The 21,117-nt window shown below is 41.7% G+C and overlaps 1 protein-coding gene across 3 annotated transcripts in view; it reads left to right on the top strand.

Annotated features, from left to right (window-relative positions):
- pitpnm3 (PITPNM family member 3) overlaps positions 1–21,117 on the top strand; it is a 122,329-nt gene that overhangs the window by 55,676 nt on the left and 45,536 nt on the right. For all 3 annotated transcript variants that reach the window (XM_049577168.1, XM_049577170.1, XM_049577167.1), the window contains exons 5-6: positions 10,055–10,125; positions 10,292–10,515. In XM_049577168.1, the coding sequence (XP_049433125.1) occupies positions 10,055–10,125; positions 10,292–10,515 (295 nt within the window). The remainder of the gene's footprint in view (positions 1–10,054; positions 10,126–10,291; positions 10,516–21,117) is intronic.

Below are 21,117 nucleotides of genomic sequence, written 5' to 3'. Positions count from 1 at the left end.
CGCGGGGCTGGAACACTTCATTCGGGCCGACGACAGGTACCAGCCAGGCGTTGATAGGGTCCAGCGAGTGCCGAGAAATAAAGAGGCAAGGCACCGCTCCATACTCAGTCCAAGAAGCCGTGGAAGTGCTCGCCAAACAGGCCTTCAGCCTTACCAGCCTTTACCCTGTCAGGAAGGACTGTAGTGTACACTTAAACTTATATTGATTCTTTTTGGGTGGCTAAAAACCTGGATCTTCTGCACTGTGGGGCCCATAGAGCAAGTGCACTTGAGACTTAAGGTGGCCAAGTACAGTTCAGCAGCTAACTTCTGGTTTAGCCCCATAAATATGACGTAATTGTGTGCCTGTTCTAGACTTTGGAAATGTTATTGGATCAAATAGATTACATCCTGTTATTAAAACGAGTCATTTCGTGGGAGTTGTAAATTAAAAGAACGTGTATCCACTGATTTGCAGATGTCTCTTTCACAGTGTAAGTCTATGGGAAAAAGATCTTTTTGGGCCCCATGGCATCATCCCTGGGGGCGTGCATTGCTTATGATGTATTGTTAGTGGTTCATAGTAAAAGGTGAAAAGAAAACCATAATGGTGCAGCTGGACCACTCAGAGTTGAGCGCAACATCAACCACCCTTTCATCTCCATCTATTTGTCGGTTCCTCAAATGTGTCTCTGGGTTTATAACCTCTCCCCCTTTGCTCTCCATTATTCCTTTATTCCATCTTTTGCTCTCCTCAGCTTCTCTAACCATCCGTTCTCCCCGGCCTGTTCGCTGCTACACTCCTCTCCCATTGCATTTCTTTTATTTTCCCCTCTCTATTTTCCTACATTCATTTCTCCACAAGCCACGGGCGACTGTAAACACTTCCAACAGAGGCAAAATTGATGGAAACCTCGGTGACAGAGAGGAATTCCTGGAGCACAGCCGGCTCTTATTTTCCGCTGTAGTTTTCATCTTCATCTCTTCTCAGTGGCGTCCTGTGATCATCACGATTGCTCCAGGTCTTTCAGGCTCCATCTGTTCCCTATGCAGACACTCTTATCGGTATATTTATGCTGTGCTCTTTTCATTGCCATCTTTTTCCCACTTTATTCACACACTGATGCTATGTAATGTATTCCAACCCGAAATAGCAGCGTTATATATATATATAAAAAAAAAAATTCAAAAAATTACAGACTCCATGAGAAACAAAAACCACTGATTCTCTCTTGGCTGCTTTCTTGGTATGTTCTGCCAAACTGGGATAACATCGGCTAAGATGGCTACGTCAGTGAAAGCATGAGGAGATGACTAAGTGATATGTCTTGGCCAACAACCCAACACAGGCCATACATAATATGATGAAAATACCATTCCACACAGTGACCCGCAGAGAAATCTATTGTATTGAATACGAGAGTGAGTCTCCATTTTCTATGAAGCACCACAGCTTTCTGTTCTGCATGCACCCTACAGTTCCTTTCAGAAACACATGCAGAGAGGGGACGAGAGTGACAGTAAACATAAATTTAAGGTCTAAGACTCATCTGTATTCTGCCTACAGCCTTCCCATGGTCATTTTTAGCACACAGTCCTCGCGCAGGCACAATCACCCTCTCACTTTAATTCCCATTAAATTAATGTTTCTCCTTTTTGTCTTTCTCTTGAAAACAAAAACTACTGCTGCAAAGCTGCAAAAACAACAGTCATTTCTCTGCAGAATTACAATGACAGGCAGCAAACAAAAAGGAGGGAGAGGTGAGATAATGATGACAAGTGAATCTAAGGACTCCATGTCAGGGGTATACTTCTGCCTCATCTCTAATTTTTACAGCTCTTTGGCTGTAATTGTGCCTTTGTTGTTGAAGGGTTTTTCTCCTGTGTGCTTGTATTTCTGTTGCTCTGTGTATGTACACGTCTATTACACGTGTGCAAGTCTGCATGTGTGTGCATATGTGCACGTTTGTCTGGCAGGATATTAAGTAAGAAATGCCGTGTGATCCCACATTGAGAGCAGATAATCACACCCTATCAACACTGTTGCTGCCTGGAGCTCCAGAGAGGAGGAGGGGAGGGGAAGAGAGAGGAGGAGGAGGAGGAGGAGGGAGAATGGCTGTATTAAATGAAAAGAACAAACCCGTGCGGTACGCCACACCTCTCAGCTCCACATAGCTGTCTCCCGCTGAGGGTTAACACTTTTCCTTGACCCTGTAGAAATGTTGATCGAGCGTTACTGTTATTTGTGTTTATAACCACAGTAATGGCTTACAGTGCTGTCAGTGTAGCACTTGCAAGTAGAAATGGATCACTTAAACTCTTTGACTTGTTAATTAGTAATTACTTAGTATTTTAAGTTATGTGCTGCATTTACTGTAATTAACGGCTACTTTTGCCCATTCTGTACAAAGACACTTACTTAATATCTGTGCCACCCGGAAAAAGGACTCCTCCTCCATCGCGCTTCATGAGGTTTCTTCCCTTTTTGCACATTAAAAGAGTAGTTTCCTTACAATAAGAAGGGTCTAAGGATATAGTTTATATGTTTTACAAACTGTAAAGCCCTCTGAAACAAATGTGACCTTGGGTGTTATAAATACAATGGACTCAATTTTCCTTTTCTAAACTGGCCACCAAAACAAAAGTATTTTCCTGTGCTGATACTAATCCCAATACTGATGTTTTCCTCCTTAATCGAAACCGTGAACATGCCCTTTATTTGCAATTTGCTTAAAGGTCCAGTATGTGGGATTTAGTGGCATCTAGTGCTGAGGCAGAAATGAATCTCGTCCTGTGTGGCAAGTGTGTAGGAGAAGGTGTCCGACGCAAAGAGGCCAAAACACGAATCACAAATCATCATGGGAGACTCTGTAGAAGAGTTGCCACTTACGAATCTGCATTTCCCAGTATAGCGAAGGCATTACCTGTTCTACTCTGCCGAACTCTGCTTCCGATTGGCTCACCCTGACATTCTTACCCTAACCCAAACCAACCATACTGTGATCGCATAATTCAACACATAATCAGCCAAAGTCCGCATATTTATGCGGGGGCCGCATTTTTTCAAAGACGCTGCACTTTCGCGCATAAATCGCTGATTTCCGTGCAAAATGCGCAAAATATGCGGGGCTTGCATGATTTCGTAATCCCCTCATTTTCGTTGCAAAAAAGTCACATATATCTTAGCAGAAAGTTGAAATATTAATTGGAGGGAACAGCTGTTGTGTCTGTCTGAGGCTTGCTGTGCGCATCACGTAATGAGACAGTGCACGCACTGGGCTGAGTCGGTGTGATGTTTCTTCTCTCTCACTCCTGTGGGGAGGAGGGAAGAAACCTTCCAGTGAAATACTGTAACTCTCGATCTAAAAGAGCTGGTTATGATTTTAGGTATGAATGTGGGATTCGGCCTCAGAGTAGCTGCGCTCCCGTCATCTCTGATAACGAGACAAGATGGGGAGACTGAAAGCGCACATAAATCACTCACTCTCTTACAAAGTCAGGGCTAAGAGAAGTGCTGTCTTTAATGACAGTAGTTTGAGAGAGATTTGTGACAGAGGCTTGCAGGGAGGTTCTCCCAGAGCGCATAACACCAGGGGTAAATCCCACTGCGGGGCCAAAGAGCGCGTGACAGGTCTCTATCGTATGATTCCTTTCAAAAAGCGCTTAACCAGCGGGTGTGCAAAAACGGATCTCTCTCCATAGCCTTCATGACATAATATTAATAATAATTAATAATATATATATATATATAATATATATTTATTCATTTTTACAGAAGTTGTAACATATTCTTTTTGTAAAGCTACAGAACTTGTTTGACTCAGCAGTGTTTTGTAAGTTTGAGCCATGTGTTTATCAAGGTCTGAAATAAAACAAGATGAGAACTTCCCTGCACTTTCTGTGATGTAGTATGCTTGCTTGTCATAGGAAGTAATTAGAAATTACTCTTTACATTAAGGTAGTAGCCCAGTGAGAACAGGGTGCTGGGGGAATCACTTTTTTTTTTGCATTTTTTAAGAAAACGTGCCACATAATCAAGGATTTTTGCCCGCAACAATCACAAAAAAACTCAGCGTTTTTCTGGAAGGACTGCCAATCAGAGGGAGAGTAGGGCAGGTCATGCCTTCACTGTCCAAGGAAATGCAAATTTGCCACACGCTCTGTTTGTAGATATATACAGCTCATTCTTAGGTAATGAAACACGATTCTTATTTTCAAGTGATTTTACACGCATGAAAACATAGTTCTGAATATTATATTCCATTTCTGCTGCAGATGCCCCTAAATTCTACACAGTCAACAGTCTTAGGAAGTTTCTGATACTTTCATGTTGCTTCCAGAAATGTTTGTTGTTGTGGCATGAGCTTTTTGCATCTGTTGCCAGTACAACTTTGTCATGATTCCTGCAAGTACCTTATAAAGTTGGCCAAGAATCCAACATTGATTCAAACAATCATACTGCCCTCTTCACATTGTTACTTTCTGTTTTTTCTCACTCCTTTTAGTGTAAAATGTCTTCAGACAGCTGTTACTAGCACTTCTATCAATTATTCATGTGACATTTCAGGTTACATTTCTCGATATGTTTTTAGACAGATGCAGGTAGTGAATGTCAGATCAGCACGTCTCTACATACAGGTTCTGAGCTCAGTGAGTCTCAGTAAGCCACCTTATGTCTGCCTGCTGTAGGCCTATATGTGTGTGTGTGTGTGTTAGTGTGGGTGGGAGTGTTTGTTGTAGTACAGCAGTCACAGCATATAGATGGGGAACAGCTGGGTTCTTTTAGGAACAGACTGTGTGTGCATGTGTCTGAATGTATGTGTCTTTGAGTCAGTTTATGTGCTGTAGTGTGTGTGTGTGTGTGTGTGTGTGTGTGTGTGTGTGTGTGTGTGTGTGTGTGTGTGTGTGTGAGTGTTTGTGGTGGTGGTGGGGAGAGGCCAGCAGGTTTGTCATGCAGTGGAGCTGTTGGTGTCTCCTGAGGTCTGGTCACAGTAGGGCAACCACGTTCCCTGATTCCAACAGCAGTGAACAGATGGCAGGCTGAGCGTGTTAGCATGCCTGCACTGTGCCAGGGGTCAGAGGGTGCTGTTCAACTAGTCAAGAGACAGCATACCTCCAAATGAGCACCCTAATCTTTTGCTACCAAAGAGCACATACTTTCCATTCACTACATAGTGATAACACGACTTCTTCCCCTTCCCCTTTCTAAATAATTTTCCCAAGCATCTCACCTGAATATAAAAATATTTCTTCACTCTTATTTTTATCAGAAAAGACTTGGTTGTGTAAACCATGCAATCATGATGTCCTGGGTTTTATGCGGACTGGGGGCCTTTGTCAAATAAAGACAAATATTCACAAAAATATCTTAGAAAAAGTTTTTCAGATTCGCCCATCAGTTAGTAGTTGACATGAAAATGCTGGATGTAAGATGGGTTGTTTTCTTTAAGAAAAACTAGAAATCTGGTCAGTGTTGGAGTATTCAAGGTCGGTCTTGGTCTCGAGACTGGTCTCAAGATAACTATTTGAAGGACTTGGTCCCAGTCAGCATTTTCACTCAGCCTTGTTTCGGTCTCAGACAAATACTCTGGATTTTATTTCAAGTTCGGCAGGACCACAACTACCAGGACATCACTTAATTGCCTGTATAAAAGAGGAGTGCTTGAAAACAAAGGACAACTCTCACACATAAAATTCAACCCATCAATGCCCTTTGATTATTTTATCAAGGCCTTTTTCATGGTACACTTATACATAGACACATACAGTACAGCAATGAAAGATGTAAATGGGGTGAATCTTCATTAGTTTTTTTGGGTGTCTGTATGGGCATGTGGATGTGTCAGATCAGTTTGAGTAGTACCTATGGTTTGCATGTTCCGTATTTTAAGTGTGTGTTGTGGGACTCTGTTCTGTCTTGAATTGGTCTCAATTCCTCAGAGTCTTGGTCTTGTCTCAGTCTTGATACACTCTGGTCTTGGTCATGACTACAACACTGGGTGGTATCTGGTAACTATACCTCTACACCAGTGTTTTGTCGTTCAACCTATCACAAGCCCATGGTAGGGAATCTCACAGTTGCTTTGAAGTAGACAACATAAAAGCATGTTCTATGAGCATTTTAGCGTCTTTCAGCACGCTGTTTTGTTTTGTTTCAGCACTGTCTCCAGCAGCAGCAGGCAGCCCTGATAAACTGAGTAGGCACTACCTGCCCAGCAGTAACAAAGTTACCAACTAGCTGGTGAACATAATGGAGAGTCAAGCTGCTTAAGATCCAAGTATCTTTATCAGTAGATAGTGTATACCAAACAGAGCTTTAATGGCTCAAGCTTTCCTCGTTTTTCTGATGTTGTCATCTTAATTAAAAGTGCCAAAGAGGCCAAAAGGTGCTTCACCACCCCATGACCAGAGCAGGTCACTTTAATAAAGATGCAATAACACTATGATTGCGATTACCACTAATTATATCTTTGTAATGACATGCAGTTGATTATTGTCCCATATCCATGTACCAGAAGGTGTTCATAATCAGTTCCCACAAATGTAATCAGAGGCTTTGTTCTGCATCACACGTTTCTTCTCATGATTCTTGAACTTGTCGCATTGAGCTGAAGATTTAGAGGCGAAAATATTTTTCAGGAAGAAGCTAAGGCTGCTGTTCTCTGTGCACATCTTCCCAGGAACATAGATAATTCACCGTGATACTGTAGCTCTCTAATGAGTCAATTCACACTTCAGCAGGCAGGAAACTTTGAGGGCATTTTGCCATTTTCATACTGCCTGAGAAGATATAAATCTGTAATCTGGAAGCCAATCTTCCTGATGATGAATGCAGTCTTTCTCCTCTCACTCTCATCCCCCTGCTGTTGTTTTTCTCCCATCTGCTCAATCAAAGGTGATAAATGTGCGATGGTGATAGAAGTGGTCGAGACCAGAGAGGGAGAACGATTCAGAGAGTGACAAACAGAAAACAAAAACCGCATGCTGGCTACAAAAACAGACAACTCTTAAGGTTTATGGGGAAATTACATTTTATATCATAGTTGCACAGACAGAATGACATACAAGAGGGATCCAAACATGGATCAATAGATCAATATTTCATCCTCTCTCATTCAGCTCTAGTAGACTTCTCTGCAGAGCCCTTTCATCTTCACAACCCTCTCTCACAGGTCAATTTTCTCTTCCTCTCTCTCGTAGATAAGTTAATATCTCAGACTGCAGTATGATAACAGATGCACTGTGTGTACCTGCAGTGAGTATGTGCCTGACTGGGCTTTAAGCCACTGGAAATGGCCACAGAGCTGCAGAGCTATGGTATTGTTAACTTTTCACAGGGTGCTTTCTGGGTTAGCTCATTTGTTGGAAGAGAATGAGCGGCGATACAGAGCTGGTAAATACTACTAAGCTTCGTAAAGCACATATTGACTGGCAGGTCTCAGACCTCTGAGAGGAAGCACAAGAAATGAAAACAGCAAAGCAGACAGGTTGTTAGAATTGTTTTTTCTCTTGCAGTAGGACAAACCTGCTGCAGGGAAAAGAAATTGGCCTTGTAACCACAGGAAGCCAGTTTATACTACTGAGCCTCGCCAACAGAAATCTGATTTTGTCAGTTTCTTCCAATATCAGACACGTCTCACTTATCGTTGGATTCACAAGCATCCCAGCATGTGTGCTACTCTCACAAATGATGAGGTGAGCAAAGCTCTGCTATTTCCTCTGACTGTCGTTAATACAATCTGCTGAACGCAGCTGTTTGCTGCAGATTGGCAGCCACTACATTTTCTAGTACAATGCTATGTGTGTAATGCGAGGCTTTTTATGTTGGCTGTGTGTGAGTGACTATGTGCTTGATTACTGTTATTATTGTCTTACCTTGTGTATTTGGTAATAGAACAGTTGTGCACTTTTATATTACTCTTAAAGGGATTCCTTGTCATTATGAAACCAACTTTGTATCATAACAGTGCGAGTAGAGTGTGTAAATGAACTGTAGTTGACTTTCATCCATCTTACCAGCGCCCAGATCTGCCTGCTCATCTCTCAGCTCAAATCTGTAGGTTCTTGGTCTGTTGTTTAAACAACAGATTGTATTGCCTGCCACCACGGGCACAAAGAGTATTAAAGAGAGATCAAGAGAGAGACCCGCCTCTCTTTCTCAAACTCAGACCAAACTCAGATCAGACAGTAAAACGGGGCCAAATATGAACCAAAATTCAGTTACCGTGTTGCCTATCTCTCACCTAAAATGTATTCAGAAACATCTTTTAGTGCACTGTTTAGCTGTAATATGAGAATATCTGAACAGGAAGAAATAAAGGTTTCCTGTATTGTAAAAACAGAAGCTTAAATTAAACATTAAAAATGAGCAGTGCTGTTAAATATGAACTAAGATTCTGTCACTGCATTGCCTGTTTCTCGTCTCAAATGTTTTCAGAAACATGTTTTAGCTTACTGTTCAACTGTAAATCGAGACCATGTGTTACCAGCCACCCGCCATACTCTTTCCCATGTCAAAATGGGCAAGCTCACATTATGTCACCCACCACTGGAAGTGTGTATTGGTCCAGTGCAGCACAGTGCATTTTCCCAACAGTAAAATACTTTAATGCATCTGGAGCATCAGAAATGTAAACTACATTGGATGCAATTGCAACATTTCCTGCCCCCCAAACCTGAAAACTCATATTTCACACGGTCAACCACGGAAATTGTGAAGTGTGAAACTTGTAATGAAACTTCAATCTGTCCTCTGCTTTAGGCACTACTGTAACTTACCTAAAGTAACTGTATTTGTCTAGGTTTCTGTCAAGTTTCATGCATCACACACTGTCTCAGGGGATTTGTTGGTGTGAAATGATCAGATACCTGTTTCTTGAAGATTGGTCTTGACTTAAAGTATCCTCTGCCCACTGAAATAGTTTATATTTGTATTTTTTTTTTCAGTGCAGAATGATGTTTAGCATAAGTTGATAATCTAAATATTGTGATTATAGCAATATACTGTGAGAAACTCAAATCATTGTTATATGTTTGTTTTACGCCTGGCAAAATGTAGATGTTTTAAAATATTAAATATCAGAACAAATGTCAAATTTTAGAAGTGTGACTCAAATCAATAATAGTCTAGCCTCAGAGAGTTGTTCTGTTCGCTGTCAAATCCCACAGCACAGTTTGCACTCTAAAATACTTTACAAGGTTTTTGGAGGAACTTTTCTGCCCCACCTCCATCTTTCAGAAAAAAAGAAAAAAAAAACAACCTCCCTTCATTGATTTCCTGTTACTTTGTGACCAAAATAGTGCAGTGTGCTCTGTCCCTTGTGTGTGCTGAGCTGTTCTAAGCAGGCAGGCGGAGGCAGGCTGTGGGCTCGGAACAGAGTAGAAGGGAGATGACAGTGTGCAAGTCTGTGAGAGCCTCCCATGACAGTCAGTCCCAGACGAGGAAGCCAAATAAACAACTAGCAAGCAAAACACAGGGCCGTGCCTTGAGCCCGGAGAGAGAAAATAGAAAGAGAGACAGGAGAGAGCTCGGGAATAAGATGACACAGCGTGCAGAGGCTTCCGGAGAGGGTAATGAGTTTGGCCAGGTTCCCATGAAATGCTGCACCACACACAGAGAGGGAGAGGTTCTTCTAGTCGTCACAGCCGGGATAAAAAATGGCCCCATCCATTTATCTTTTGTCTCTGGAAAAGAAGTTCATTGTAGTTTCTGCATCAGAGAACCCAGAATTCAATTACATACGATGGCTATGGATGGTGCAGCAGAGAAACAAGCATGCTCCTGCTCTTTACTGTCACTATTGACTTCTGAATGCTATGGTTATGCCATTTGAGCCTTAGGGTACATAGACCCATCACACAGTTTGGAGGATGAATGAAGAGAGATGAAGAGGCATTAGTAATATTGACCATATTCACAGATCAATATCCATTTATGCTTCTGTTATGGGTGCATCTGGGTGAAGTGGCTCCTGCAGTGACCCTTTCTTTCCCCCTTTCCCTCTCTTTATTCTTCCATTCTCCCCATTCTTTCTTTCCTTCCTGCCACTTTCTACACTTTGCTCACCCCATACAGAGGGTCTCTACCAGCTGGGTGGTCCACACTGTGCCCCTCAGAGCAGCATTGAAGGACTGGAGGACGTAGAGGTAGGATCATTGCGAACAGCCACTCAGTATATTCACCTGCAGCCAAGAACACATCTAAGAACCTGGTTATTTGTCTTGCTATGTGGGCCCACTGCTTTTCACAAAATGCTGCCTCTATTCTTTCCTTCCTTTTAAGTTTTCCTTTTAAATCTGAACCCTTTTGCAGAGGAAATGTAAGACGCATGTGCTGCTGCTGGTGGTACACGGGGGAAACATCTTGGACACAGCAGCCGGAGATCCAAGCACAAAGGCTGGAGATGTGGCCACCCTGGCCTCTGTGCTGGAGAAAGTGATGCGGGCGCATTTCCAGGCCGCCGCCACCGAACATGTGAAGATCAAACTGGTGCCATGTCCGGCAGTGTGTGCTGAAGCCTTCTCCCTGGTGTCCAAGTGAGTGCTGTTGCCAGAGCAAGGAGTCTTATTGTGTACACTTGTCATTCCTAGTGTCTCACATCCGGATAATATCCAGGCAGTTTAATAAATGTTTGCTTTTTGGCAACACACACACTGGTGACAAATCAAAGGAAGAACCTCACTAAATAGCTGGAGAGGGGGTCACTGAATGCTTTTTGAGTTAATAATATGAGCTTCATGGTCATCATATCTCATCCCAATTGAACACCTGTAGGAAATTTTGGACCAGCATCATCAAAACACCAAACGAGGAGATGTACTCTTCCTATATTCATCCCTCTAGTATAGTTCCAGTGACTTGAAAAATCAACGTCAACTGACATCACAGCTGTTCTTGAAGCTCGTCATGGCCCAAAACCTTACTAAGACACATTATCCACCTTATTCGTAGCCCAGGTCGTCCAGGTCGTCCTCCCATCTCTTGGTAACAGGGGATGGTGATTATATTATCCAATTTAAAGTGTGACAGATTGTGTTCCCACATAATTTATTCTCCAAAAAAGACACCTGTTGCATACTGCCAACTCGACACTGGTTATTGAAAGGAATATGTGGTTGTTGTACCCATTATTCACAGTTTCACAGGGAATTATTCGCTGTAATTCACATTGTAAGTGGAAGAATCATGGAGATAGGAATGCGAAGGATAATGGTGATTTCCTTTCATTTGTAACCCACCTATATAGGTGCCTCCCACATTTGCTACATGGAAATCTGGGTAGGTGGATATACTGTGTCTGAATCTGTTTAGTAACAAAGGTTACGATATTGTGACTCCATTTCCATTAGCACAGGCCAACACTCTTTCCCAATTATGAGGAAGCATTTGCCTACTGAACTTTGCATAAATGTTCTGTCCTTCTGTATGCGTGTCTGATGTACACACATAGACAGATGGCTAGACAGAAAGTCTAAGAGGCTTGAATGATGACTCAGGCGAAAGAGTAAAGTTGACCTCTCTTTTCTTGCATGTGTTGAGACGTCATGTTTCTCTCATCACAGACTTTTTTGTGAAACTGAAATGACAGCAATATATATATACAAAACATTACAAAGTAGCCCAGTAGCTGTGAAGGCTGCCCTTACATTTATGGCCAGTGACCGACATGATTTCCCTGCTCTCCAAGCCAGCTTGGGAGAGCTGTGTGGGCTAACGTTAACTGATTTTTATGCTCCCCACTCTAAGGCCGCCGTTGCTATGGCATCCCTAGCAACGGAGCAGCAGAGCAGTGGTGATACCTCAAGAAATAAACACCGTAGAATTTTGTTGATTGACCAATCAAAATCAAGTATTTAAGAGTGCTATGTTCTAAACATCAGTAATCACATGGTAGTCACATGGTATAAATGAATAGTTCACGTACAAACAATGCTTCTCCAAGGCTTTACACAAACAGATGGAGTTATATTCTAAAGGCAATGCACAACAGAGCCTCTCCAGCATGCATTAGCAAAAACAAAGATGGCCGAAATGAACCATGACCTATTGTAGGTCACATGTTTGTTTAAACCAATTAAAACAAGTAAGAGTCAGTTTCTTAAGTGCCTTTACTCTAATGTCATACCATAAATAGTCAGCAGGGGGTGCTAAACACAAAACAAACAAATGTTATATGACAATGAACATAGGCTGTCAAAACGTACCTACCCGAATACATGCTGCGCAGTTCATAAGGCAATTCCACTGAGTGATGTAGGAAATATCCTGCACTGTGAGAAAATCCACCATATCTGCAACCGGGACTTCCGTCTTTCATCAGCTGTGCCGAAGCACTGATGAGGTTCCTTAGGCAGCAGCTACATCAGTGGATAAAACTGATCAGTGGGCAAATCTAAGGAGAACAAGATAGTGAACAGCATTGTGTACTGTATACCGTGGAGTCTGCATGTATTCAGGTTGGCACGTCCTGATTGGCAGGTCGGCAGCTCTGCAACTTCACCACTAGATGCCACTAAATACCACACGCTGGGCCTTTAAATCGGAAAGTGCTACATCTGGAATAATCCGAGTATCCATACAGAAAATGCCGTTTACCTGACCTCAAATTTGGAATACTGTCATATTCGTTATGACAATGGAATATTAGTGTGCATATACATGTAGTTACTGTAAAGCCTTAATGAAATAGCAAATGTGAAGGCCACTTAAGTGCTCTGCCACAGCTATCTCTACGCTGCATACATTTTTTTTCACATAAGAGAGTTTTATGTGTCAGAGTAAGAAAAACACAGATGTGAAGTAAATTAATGGTGGCTGCATTCTATTTAGCTGCATCAGTCTTAGGATCCTGTTATTATGCAGCTCACTCACTGTCATGGCTTACTGGGACAATTGAATATGTAGTAGTAATGTCATTAGTAACACCTGTGCTTTTCCTGCCATGACATGTCAAAATGTCTGCTGTGAGAAAAGCCTATCGTGTCTCAAGCCATCTGCTTCTTTGACGTCAGATAGTGATCAGATCCGCCTGAGATGTATAACATGGCGTGATTCATGCTAATTGATTCATTAAACCTGGTATTAAGTCACCACCACTTCCCTTAATTTGTTTTTATGAGTTTTCAGGCTCCTGTTGTGTTTTTGTATTCAAGCAATATTCTCACTGGTTTGACTGACAGCCTTAATTACTATTAAGCAGTAGTGAACGGACCACACAAGACTTCACTGTTAATGGAGGTATTTGAGGAATCTGCTCAGTATGAATGCATGACTGCAAGAATTAGCATAGAGGGAAAAAATGCCTCGGTGGTAAAGGTGATGAAGGTTAATTGAGAAAATATATTGACCACAGACCCCTGTTCACACAGTGCAATGTTAATTAGTATGCTGATGACATTTCCCAGCTACTGCAGGCACATGGCCATGTGGAATATTTATCTTTAACCTTTTTAAATGCTGTTGTTTTAAATTGTTCATTCTCCCTTGAAGTCCGGGAGGTGGCTCCTTAGTAGACAAAATGAACAACTAAAATACATTATACAGTTTCCACTGGTCCCGAGGCCTCTTCAAGGAATGTGTGCAATGATCTGTTTGTCTCATTAGCTACTGTTAATTTGTATTCAGGTTTCATTTGTGGTATCGGTGTGGGAGTTAATTGTGGATGGTGGTACCTGAGAGATGAACAGCAGTCAGTAGATGAGTCCTCCCTTGTGATAAATTATACAGTATTATCTCCATTAAAACTCTCGGGTCTTTTTCCTTGCTGGAAGATATGTCTTAGATGCAGGAAGTAAAAACAGGTCTGAGTTCATGTGTTTCCTCTTTTTTTAGTCTCATCTGCTGCCTGCAGAGAGCTCCTTAGGCGTGACTAATGATTTCATTTCACATTTAATGTCACATGTCCCAGTGGTCACCAGCTTTATCTTTGACAGCGTCACTTAGTTTTTGCTGCTCTCCAATTATATGCCTCGGATGTTTTTGTCTGAGTTGTCACTAATCACCGTGGCTGAGAGAACATCTTTGGCAGTCAGTTCGAGGCTTCAGTCTAGTTTTGTGATTGACGTTAGCAGCAGCGCGGTAGTGACTGGAAGCAAGACGAGTGTAAAGAGATTTGAGTTCTCTAGCTGTTCGGCAGCTTGACGTCCACTTAGCTTTCACCACATCCAGAGATGAAATATTAAGAACAACAACTTCCCACGGGAGTCGAGTGGAACTGAGTTATTGCGGCATGTTTTCGATTGCCTGTTGTTTTGTGTGTGGACGATCTAACACATGCGCGCACGCACACACACACACACACACACACACACACACACACACACACAATGAAAAGAGACCAATTTATATTAAAAGGCCCTGTCGCAAAGGACCAAAGCTGTCTCATTAGGAAAAAGATGAATGATTAAGTAAGATGGTGAAATAAAAAGAAAAATAAATAAACAATTTAAATACACAAACACAAAATATTTGGAAATGTGTAAAAAAAAAAATAATCCCACAGTATTTATTTGGTCCTTAATTGTTATGTTAAGATTTGTTTTCCTGCAGGAGGTCTTTTTTGTACATTAGTAGACTTTATTTTTCTTCAGAAAAACAAAAACAAAAACAGGATTTTGTGACCATGGCCTCAGTTGTAATCACCTCAAAATTCAACTTATGGTGCATTTTGATGTTTTTAGAATGCATTTTGTAGGATTAACATAGCAATCAAATGTCGTGAAGTCTTTCTTTGTTCTTATGGTTCTTATGCAGCCAGTCTATTTGGTAAAGTGGCCAACATTGATGTCCCTGAACCACTGATATCAACCTGATACAACCCTTGCTTTACAACCTGGTAATTTGCATGTAGAGTGGAAAATAAATTGTATGTTTAAATAAGATGACAACCATAAAAATAAACTATGCAGAGGGAAAATAAATTGAATTGAGAGTGGAGGATGAAATTGATATAAAAAAAAACATATAGTGCAACACACATGGGCACAAACAGAAGCAGTAAACGAGCTACAGCAGGCAGGATGTGCAGACTGGGGAGCAAATGTGATAATGTTGCTTTTCTCCAGAGGTAATGAGCATGGTGACTTGTGTCAAGAAGCTGTGGGTAGTGTTGACTTTATGAGGATCTAATATTCATGTATTTGTTTGTTAAAGAAGGTAGTAGAGACTTTCCTCAAAGCTCAGTGCCTTACAAGGAGAGCTGTTTAAAAATTTGGTGCTGTATGACTGGTAATTCCTGGACATAAATGTGTCTGACTGAAAATTGTCTCTTCTTTTGTGTAGTCATGTATCTTTGAATGTTTTAATCCACTCTGTCATAGCTTTGTTAAAAAAATTTCTTAATGATTTTGTATTTCTGTTTCAGTCCACTTGGTACTGGATTTCTGAGGTCAACAGAGATATTGATATTTTGGAGTTTAAAGGTATATTATGCAAGAATTGTTGGCTGCTGTTTGTACAGTGTCACCAGTGAAAGTGAAAGTAAAAGCCAACCCCGGATTTACTCTCATTTTGTAACGAGCTTTGTTTGTTTGCCATATTGCCTCGCTACATGTGCAGGGTTTGTTTTGGCACTGTCCGCTATGCTGTTTAAGATCTGGTACCTGGTCTCTATTTTTTTAAAGAGTCTTGAGCGCTGTGCTCAGGAACCTCCTAAACTAACCAAACAACGAAAATGCAGGCAGAGGGCAGAGTCTCTTCAGATAAATACACAGCCACACACTTCTAGTGGGTCAAAAATCATGATTGAGAGGGATTGCTCATGTTTAAGTACTCATGTATGCAGGAAAATCCTGCATAGTATACTGTCAAAAAATCCAATTACAATTTATCATGTTAACACTGTTTCTAAATTACCTCAAATCAAGTTTGGCATTTTTGTACAAAAATTTCTTGTTACTTATCTGCTGACATTTACAGCTCAAATTTACTGTATATACAGGTCACAAATTAAAGTGAGATATGTAAAAGCAGAGGAGCAACTCTTCCTTAGGCGACTGAGAATGTCAATGTGGGAAGTGTTTAGACTTTGTCAGCAAGAACAGTCTGTTAACAATTAGAGAGGGATATTGGAGTGGGGATACAGTGAGCCCCTTATTACAAAGTTTCAGAGTACGGTGGTGCAAAAAAGCATGCGCACTAGAGATGTGAAAAGAGGTGATATGTCAGATGAGCTATCTTTCACCATATTCTCAACATGTGGGCGAGCGCATGTGTCGCAAACACCAAGGGAACGGTACAGCCATAAACACTTGACCCCTACAGTGACTCTGTTTTGCTGTGGGGGGTATTTTGAGTGCATGGTTTCAGTCCAGCTGTCCTCTTAAAGGGACGGGTCCCTTTAAATCAATACAAAGTTGCTCTGAGTGATCATCTTTATCCTGTGATGATACTATAGTCTGTAGTGTATTTAAAGATGGACACTCCACTTACTCCCATTGTTCAAAGTGAAGCCACAATAGCCAGATTACAGCAGCTACCATCTTATTTGGAGCCAGTGTCTGCGCAGTAGCAATCTTTGCAGTATCGTGTTGCCATCCATACAGCTGTCCAACTTGTCGCAGGCAGCGCCACTGATTGCGAGCACACCAATTGGCAAACACAGCTGTCAATCATGAAGTCAGACCCTTCTATTAAAACCAAACTTATGAAAAAACATTTGAACATACATCAGTGCGATAAAAACTACCTAAAATGACAGAAATCATCTTTGGGGGAAAAATTATTTTCCGTGTACTTTGAAGTTTTAGTTTGGCAAATATCCCATCCATAAATATGGAAAGGCGGGTTCATGACCCATACTGCAGCCAGACACCAGGGGGTGATCAAGATGTTTTGGCTTCACTTTAAGTCACTGTTACGTCATCCATCTTTATCATACAGCCTATATGATTAAACATTTCTATCCTGATCAGTGTGGTCTCTTCCAAGATGGCAATGTCCCCATCCATACGGCACGAGAGGTCACTGAATGTTTTGATGAGCATTACAATGACGTGAGTCATACACCACAGCCTTTGCAGTCACCAGATCTCTACCCAATGGAATACCCAAAGGGGATTTTGAATTGGCTTATTGGACTGTGCTGACACTGTTCTGGTGGCATGTGGTGGCCCATCACCTCACTGGATACTTAATTATTTTTTAGAAAGTATTTCCTGTAACTTGTCAGCCGTCTGTATTTATCTGCAGTGAGCTAATATCCATCACATAATTTCTATAGTAATTGAGATCTAGAATGGAGAACTGCAATTCAGATCATTAAGAGTCTGTTAAAATCTCTTGAAAATCTGTGTTTTAGTTCTTCAGTAAAATCAAACAAAGCTTACTTATGCCCAGATGGCTCCAGGTCCTCAACACACTCACACAATATGTGCAGTCAGTAGGCATTCATACACGCCCACGCGGCAGCAAACACAACACTTATTCAACTACAGTTTTGTCAGTTAACGGTGTTTGCTCTAATGACAGTGTTGGACTTGTGGGTGTGCGGAGCCTCATTTATTACATAAACAGAGGAATAGGCAGTCCCACGGGAATGGATGGCTGCTGTGTGGGTAATTTACTCTCATTCTGGGTAACAGCCTGGCTGAAAATCGCACCCCTGAATGGAGGTGACAAAACCTCTTAGCGCCTCCAAGACAAAGTTTCACATAAACAAACCACTTTTGCCTCAGTGCTTCATGATTCCTTATGTACTGTAAGATGTCCTTAGAGAGAATGAGCATGTTGTTCAGCTTGTGTTGTCCTTGTTGCCATGAGCGTGGAAGGCCTGCTGTGCTCGGGGGGCCTCCGCACGTTCATTTTTAGCTCTACTGGCTAATGAACGTACCTGGCAATGTCAGCTAGGAGCTGGGTGTCAAGGCAACACACACGTGTAATCCATAAACACACTCGCACAAATACATCCCACACAAAAACAGTTGGAGTGCGTCCAATTAACAGCGACAGTGAAAAGGCTCCCAAATTTATTTCCTCTCGCAGCCAACACACCGCCTCTGTCACAGTATGAAGAGAAACAAACATTTCAACTACTGAAAACTTCATCTGAGCAGCGGGAGAGAGAAATTAAATGGAATCCTATCTCGGTAGATTCAGCGTCATTGTACAGGATCAGTTTTCTATCAGGGAAAGAAGGAGATGGAGGAGGAAGTCCTATTGTTAGTGTGCACAAATAGTGACCTCAGTTCAGGGAGATAGAGACTCATTATTGTGGCCATCAGCAGCTGGGGAGGTGCCAAGACTATTTCTGTACCCTCTCCCTAATTAAGAAGACTGAGGCACAGGCCCATTGCTGTTCATGTTAATTGCTCAAACGTGCAGTGCTAAGCCAGCCATTAAAAAATTGGAGGAGCAATTAAGCAGGAATCTGACAGACTTCAGTTTTTTCAGTTTGACATTATGTGGCGAAAGGCAAGAGGGTGGTAGGGCAGCATAATAGAGTCTGTCTCAAGGTTATGCTGCGTGAGACGAGGCTGATTTGAGGTTTTATCGGCTCACTCTGCCTTATCTTCTCCGCACTGTTAATGATGGATCTCTTCATCATCACATTACCATGAAACCTTGAGGAGTGGTTCTGTACATCTCTCAGTATAGAATCGTATGGTAATTACCCTGCCTTTAGGCATCATTGAGTGAGTCTCTGACAGTGTTTCTCAAGAAGTTAACATACTGAAGAAGCAATAAACTGAAAAACTCCATCGGTTTGAAGATGAAGTATAACCTTGCATGCGATCTGAAGGCAGCTGTGGTGGCTAACAAAGCAACAAATGGGGCTTTTCTTAGGCTTTTTTTCTGTTATTTAAATGAGACTTTAAAGACGTGCACTTCAGTGACACCTCAATATGACCTCGATATATTGTCAGTTAATATTGCTTGCATTTTACTAATGAGAGCAGAGAGATGTGAACAGGGTAAATGCTGCAGCTCATGAGCGAGTGACTCACATACTGAAATAACGGGGGCAGACTCATCATTGCGACATGAGGCACACTCCTCTGCCATTCAGGCCTCTTTTGAGGAACAAAAGCCTCCCAAGTAGCAGGCTCTGCATATGGATGTCAAGTTTATGGCTCCCATAGCCTGTTAGATGACATTTCGGATGAACATATGCTCTCAATTCATTTTAAATGTACAATCATATCCGAGCTATACGGCACCATCTGTTTCTGACAGAAAATACACCACTTTACAGTCTTGCTCCATCAAAACTGTATGGCTGGTACTACAGCCGTGACGATATCGATCACCAGCATTTTAGAGGATATTAGAGTTAGGATTATTAAGATTAATTATAGCCATTAACTGCAGATGGGACTTGGATGGTTTGGTGGAGCAGCCTCTTCCAAAGCACATGTTTGTATAGACAAAGATTTTAATGATCGTCTCAAATTAATTAAGGACCATCAATTCTGTGCAGAGAGTAACCTGCAGCCCTCGAGGACGTTACACCTTCAAACTGACTCACACTGAAGAACAAACAGACAAATCATTAATGTGCACTCTTTCGCATGTAAAACAGTGTCTGCGCCGTTTTAATAATACTAACAAGTGCTTGCATAATCAATTATGCAACACAAATAATGAGTGTCTCACCTGACATTTGTTGAGAGGTGCAGCAGGTGTTAAACTTCTGTTTCCGTCCTGTGACTTGTGAACCCTGCTCAGAGGTAAAGCTGTGCTTGGAATATTAATTTGAGCTTCTCTTTTTAGTTCTTAGAGGCATGTGTGTGTTTTTGGGAGTGTGTTAGAGCAGCAGTTGTTAACAAGACTCTAATAAGATCAATGACTACAAAGCTTGGACCAAACCCTCAGTGGCACTCAGCTGGGAGGTTGGGATTTCTCATTTCAGTTCCTAAAATTCAATAAGCAGGCACCTGATAAACAAATGGCTTAAATTATTGGGAGATCTGATGGTGTTTTGTTGCACAGCAAGTCTTCGTCCTGGAGCAATACATCAGCATCTCTTTGATTAAAATGGCAGAACTGAATTTTTCCCACAACAGCCTCTGTAGAAGGAGTGACACTGTTGTTATGCAGATATTTCTGTGCAGTGCTATTCCAGTCAAACAGAATATATAACTAAGGTTTTCCCTTCCTGTTTTCTGATCATGCTGCATGGAAGCAGCTCAAAGCATACAATCTGTTTCAGAGAGCTGGCTCCCGGGAGCAGCGTTCATACAGTACACAGGCCTCATACAGCAGGTTGACTGCTGTTTTGTTGGTGTCAATATCTGTGACTCAATATGAAGTAAGGAGTGGTTTGCACCTCCTTAGACATCTCAAAAATCTGCTTTTCTGTTGGTTATGTTTCCCTATTTCACTCCCAAATTTACATGATCATTTAATTATAACAATTATAATGTCATTAAAGCAAAGTATCATACTACATTAATATGATTATTCTCTAATTGGAGTAGACATAATCACAGTAACACGTAGAGTTCTTGAGAGAGAAGCAGACAGAAGGGTTTACAATATACATTTGAGGGCAATATCCAGGACGTCAAACTCACTCAGCGGCAAAAAACAGGTTTAAAAATAAGGATAGTTAGAAGCCAAAGCTTAATGTGAAAACAAACCACAACATCACTGGCGATCGAGACAGAAGACAATGAAAATGAGGGAAAACTTTGCCGATTTTTAACAGGCCATGTGTCATCGCAGTGTGTGCTGATAAATGGAGTTTGCCTCCCTGCCGTGCCGCCAGCCTCTGGTGAACAGCTGGGGAGCTCTGAGGGAAGCCAAACACCATTCATCTGCACACGCTGCGGTGACACACAGCCAGTTTAATATCAGCCAAGATTTCCTGTTTCCCTTCACAGTACAGTAATGTTCTGCCTGGGGCATTACATGTGCCCCAGACACAGGGTTAAGACCAAAATCCACAAAACCAGCCTTGAAATGAAGAAAATCTGAAAGGATTACATAGTCTATGGAACACAGCTGTGTTGTTGTCGGACCCTAGGCAGAGCTGGCTGATGCTACACTATGATTGGCCAGTTTGTGTTCAAGGGGCGGGATGTAGTGAAGGGTCAATTGATGTTTGTTCACCTTAATTACATTTTTATTATTACGTATTTTTATTATGTTTTGAGGTTGTCCGTCCTCTCATTCATGTGAATGTGATATCTCAAGAACAC

The sequence above is a fragment of the Epinephelus fuscoguttatus genome, linkage group LG5 (genome assembly GCF_011397635.1).
Source record: "Epinephelus fuscoguttatus linkage group LG5, E.fuscoguttatus.final_Chr_v1".
NCBI classification, from domain to species: Eukaryota; Metazoa; Chordata; class Actinopteri; order Perciformes; family Serranidae; genus Epinephelus; species Epinephelus fuscoguttatus.
This window is presented reverse-complemented; position numbering and strand designations above follow the sequence as displayed.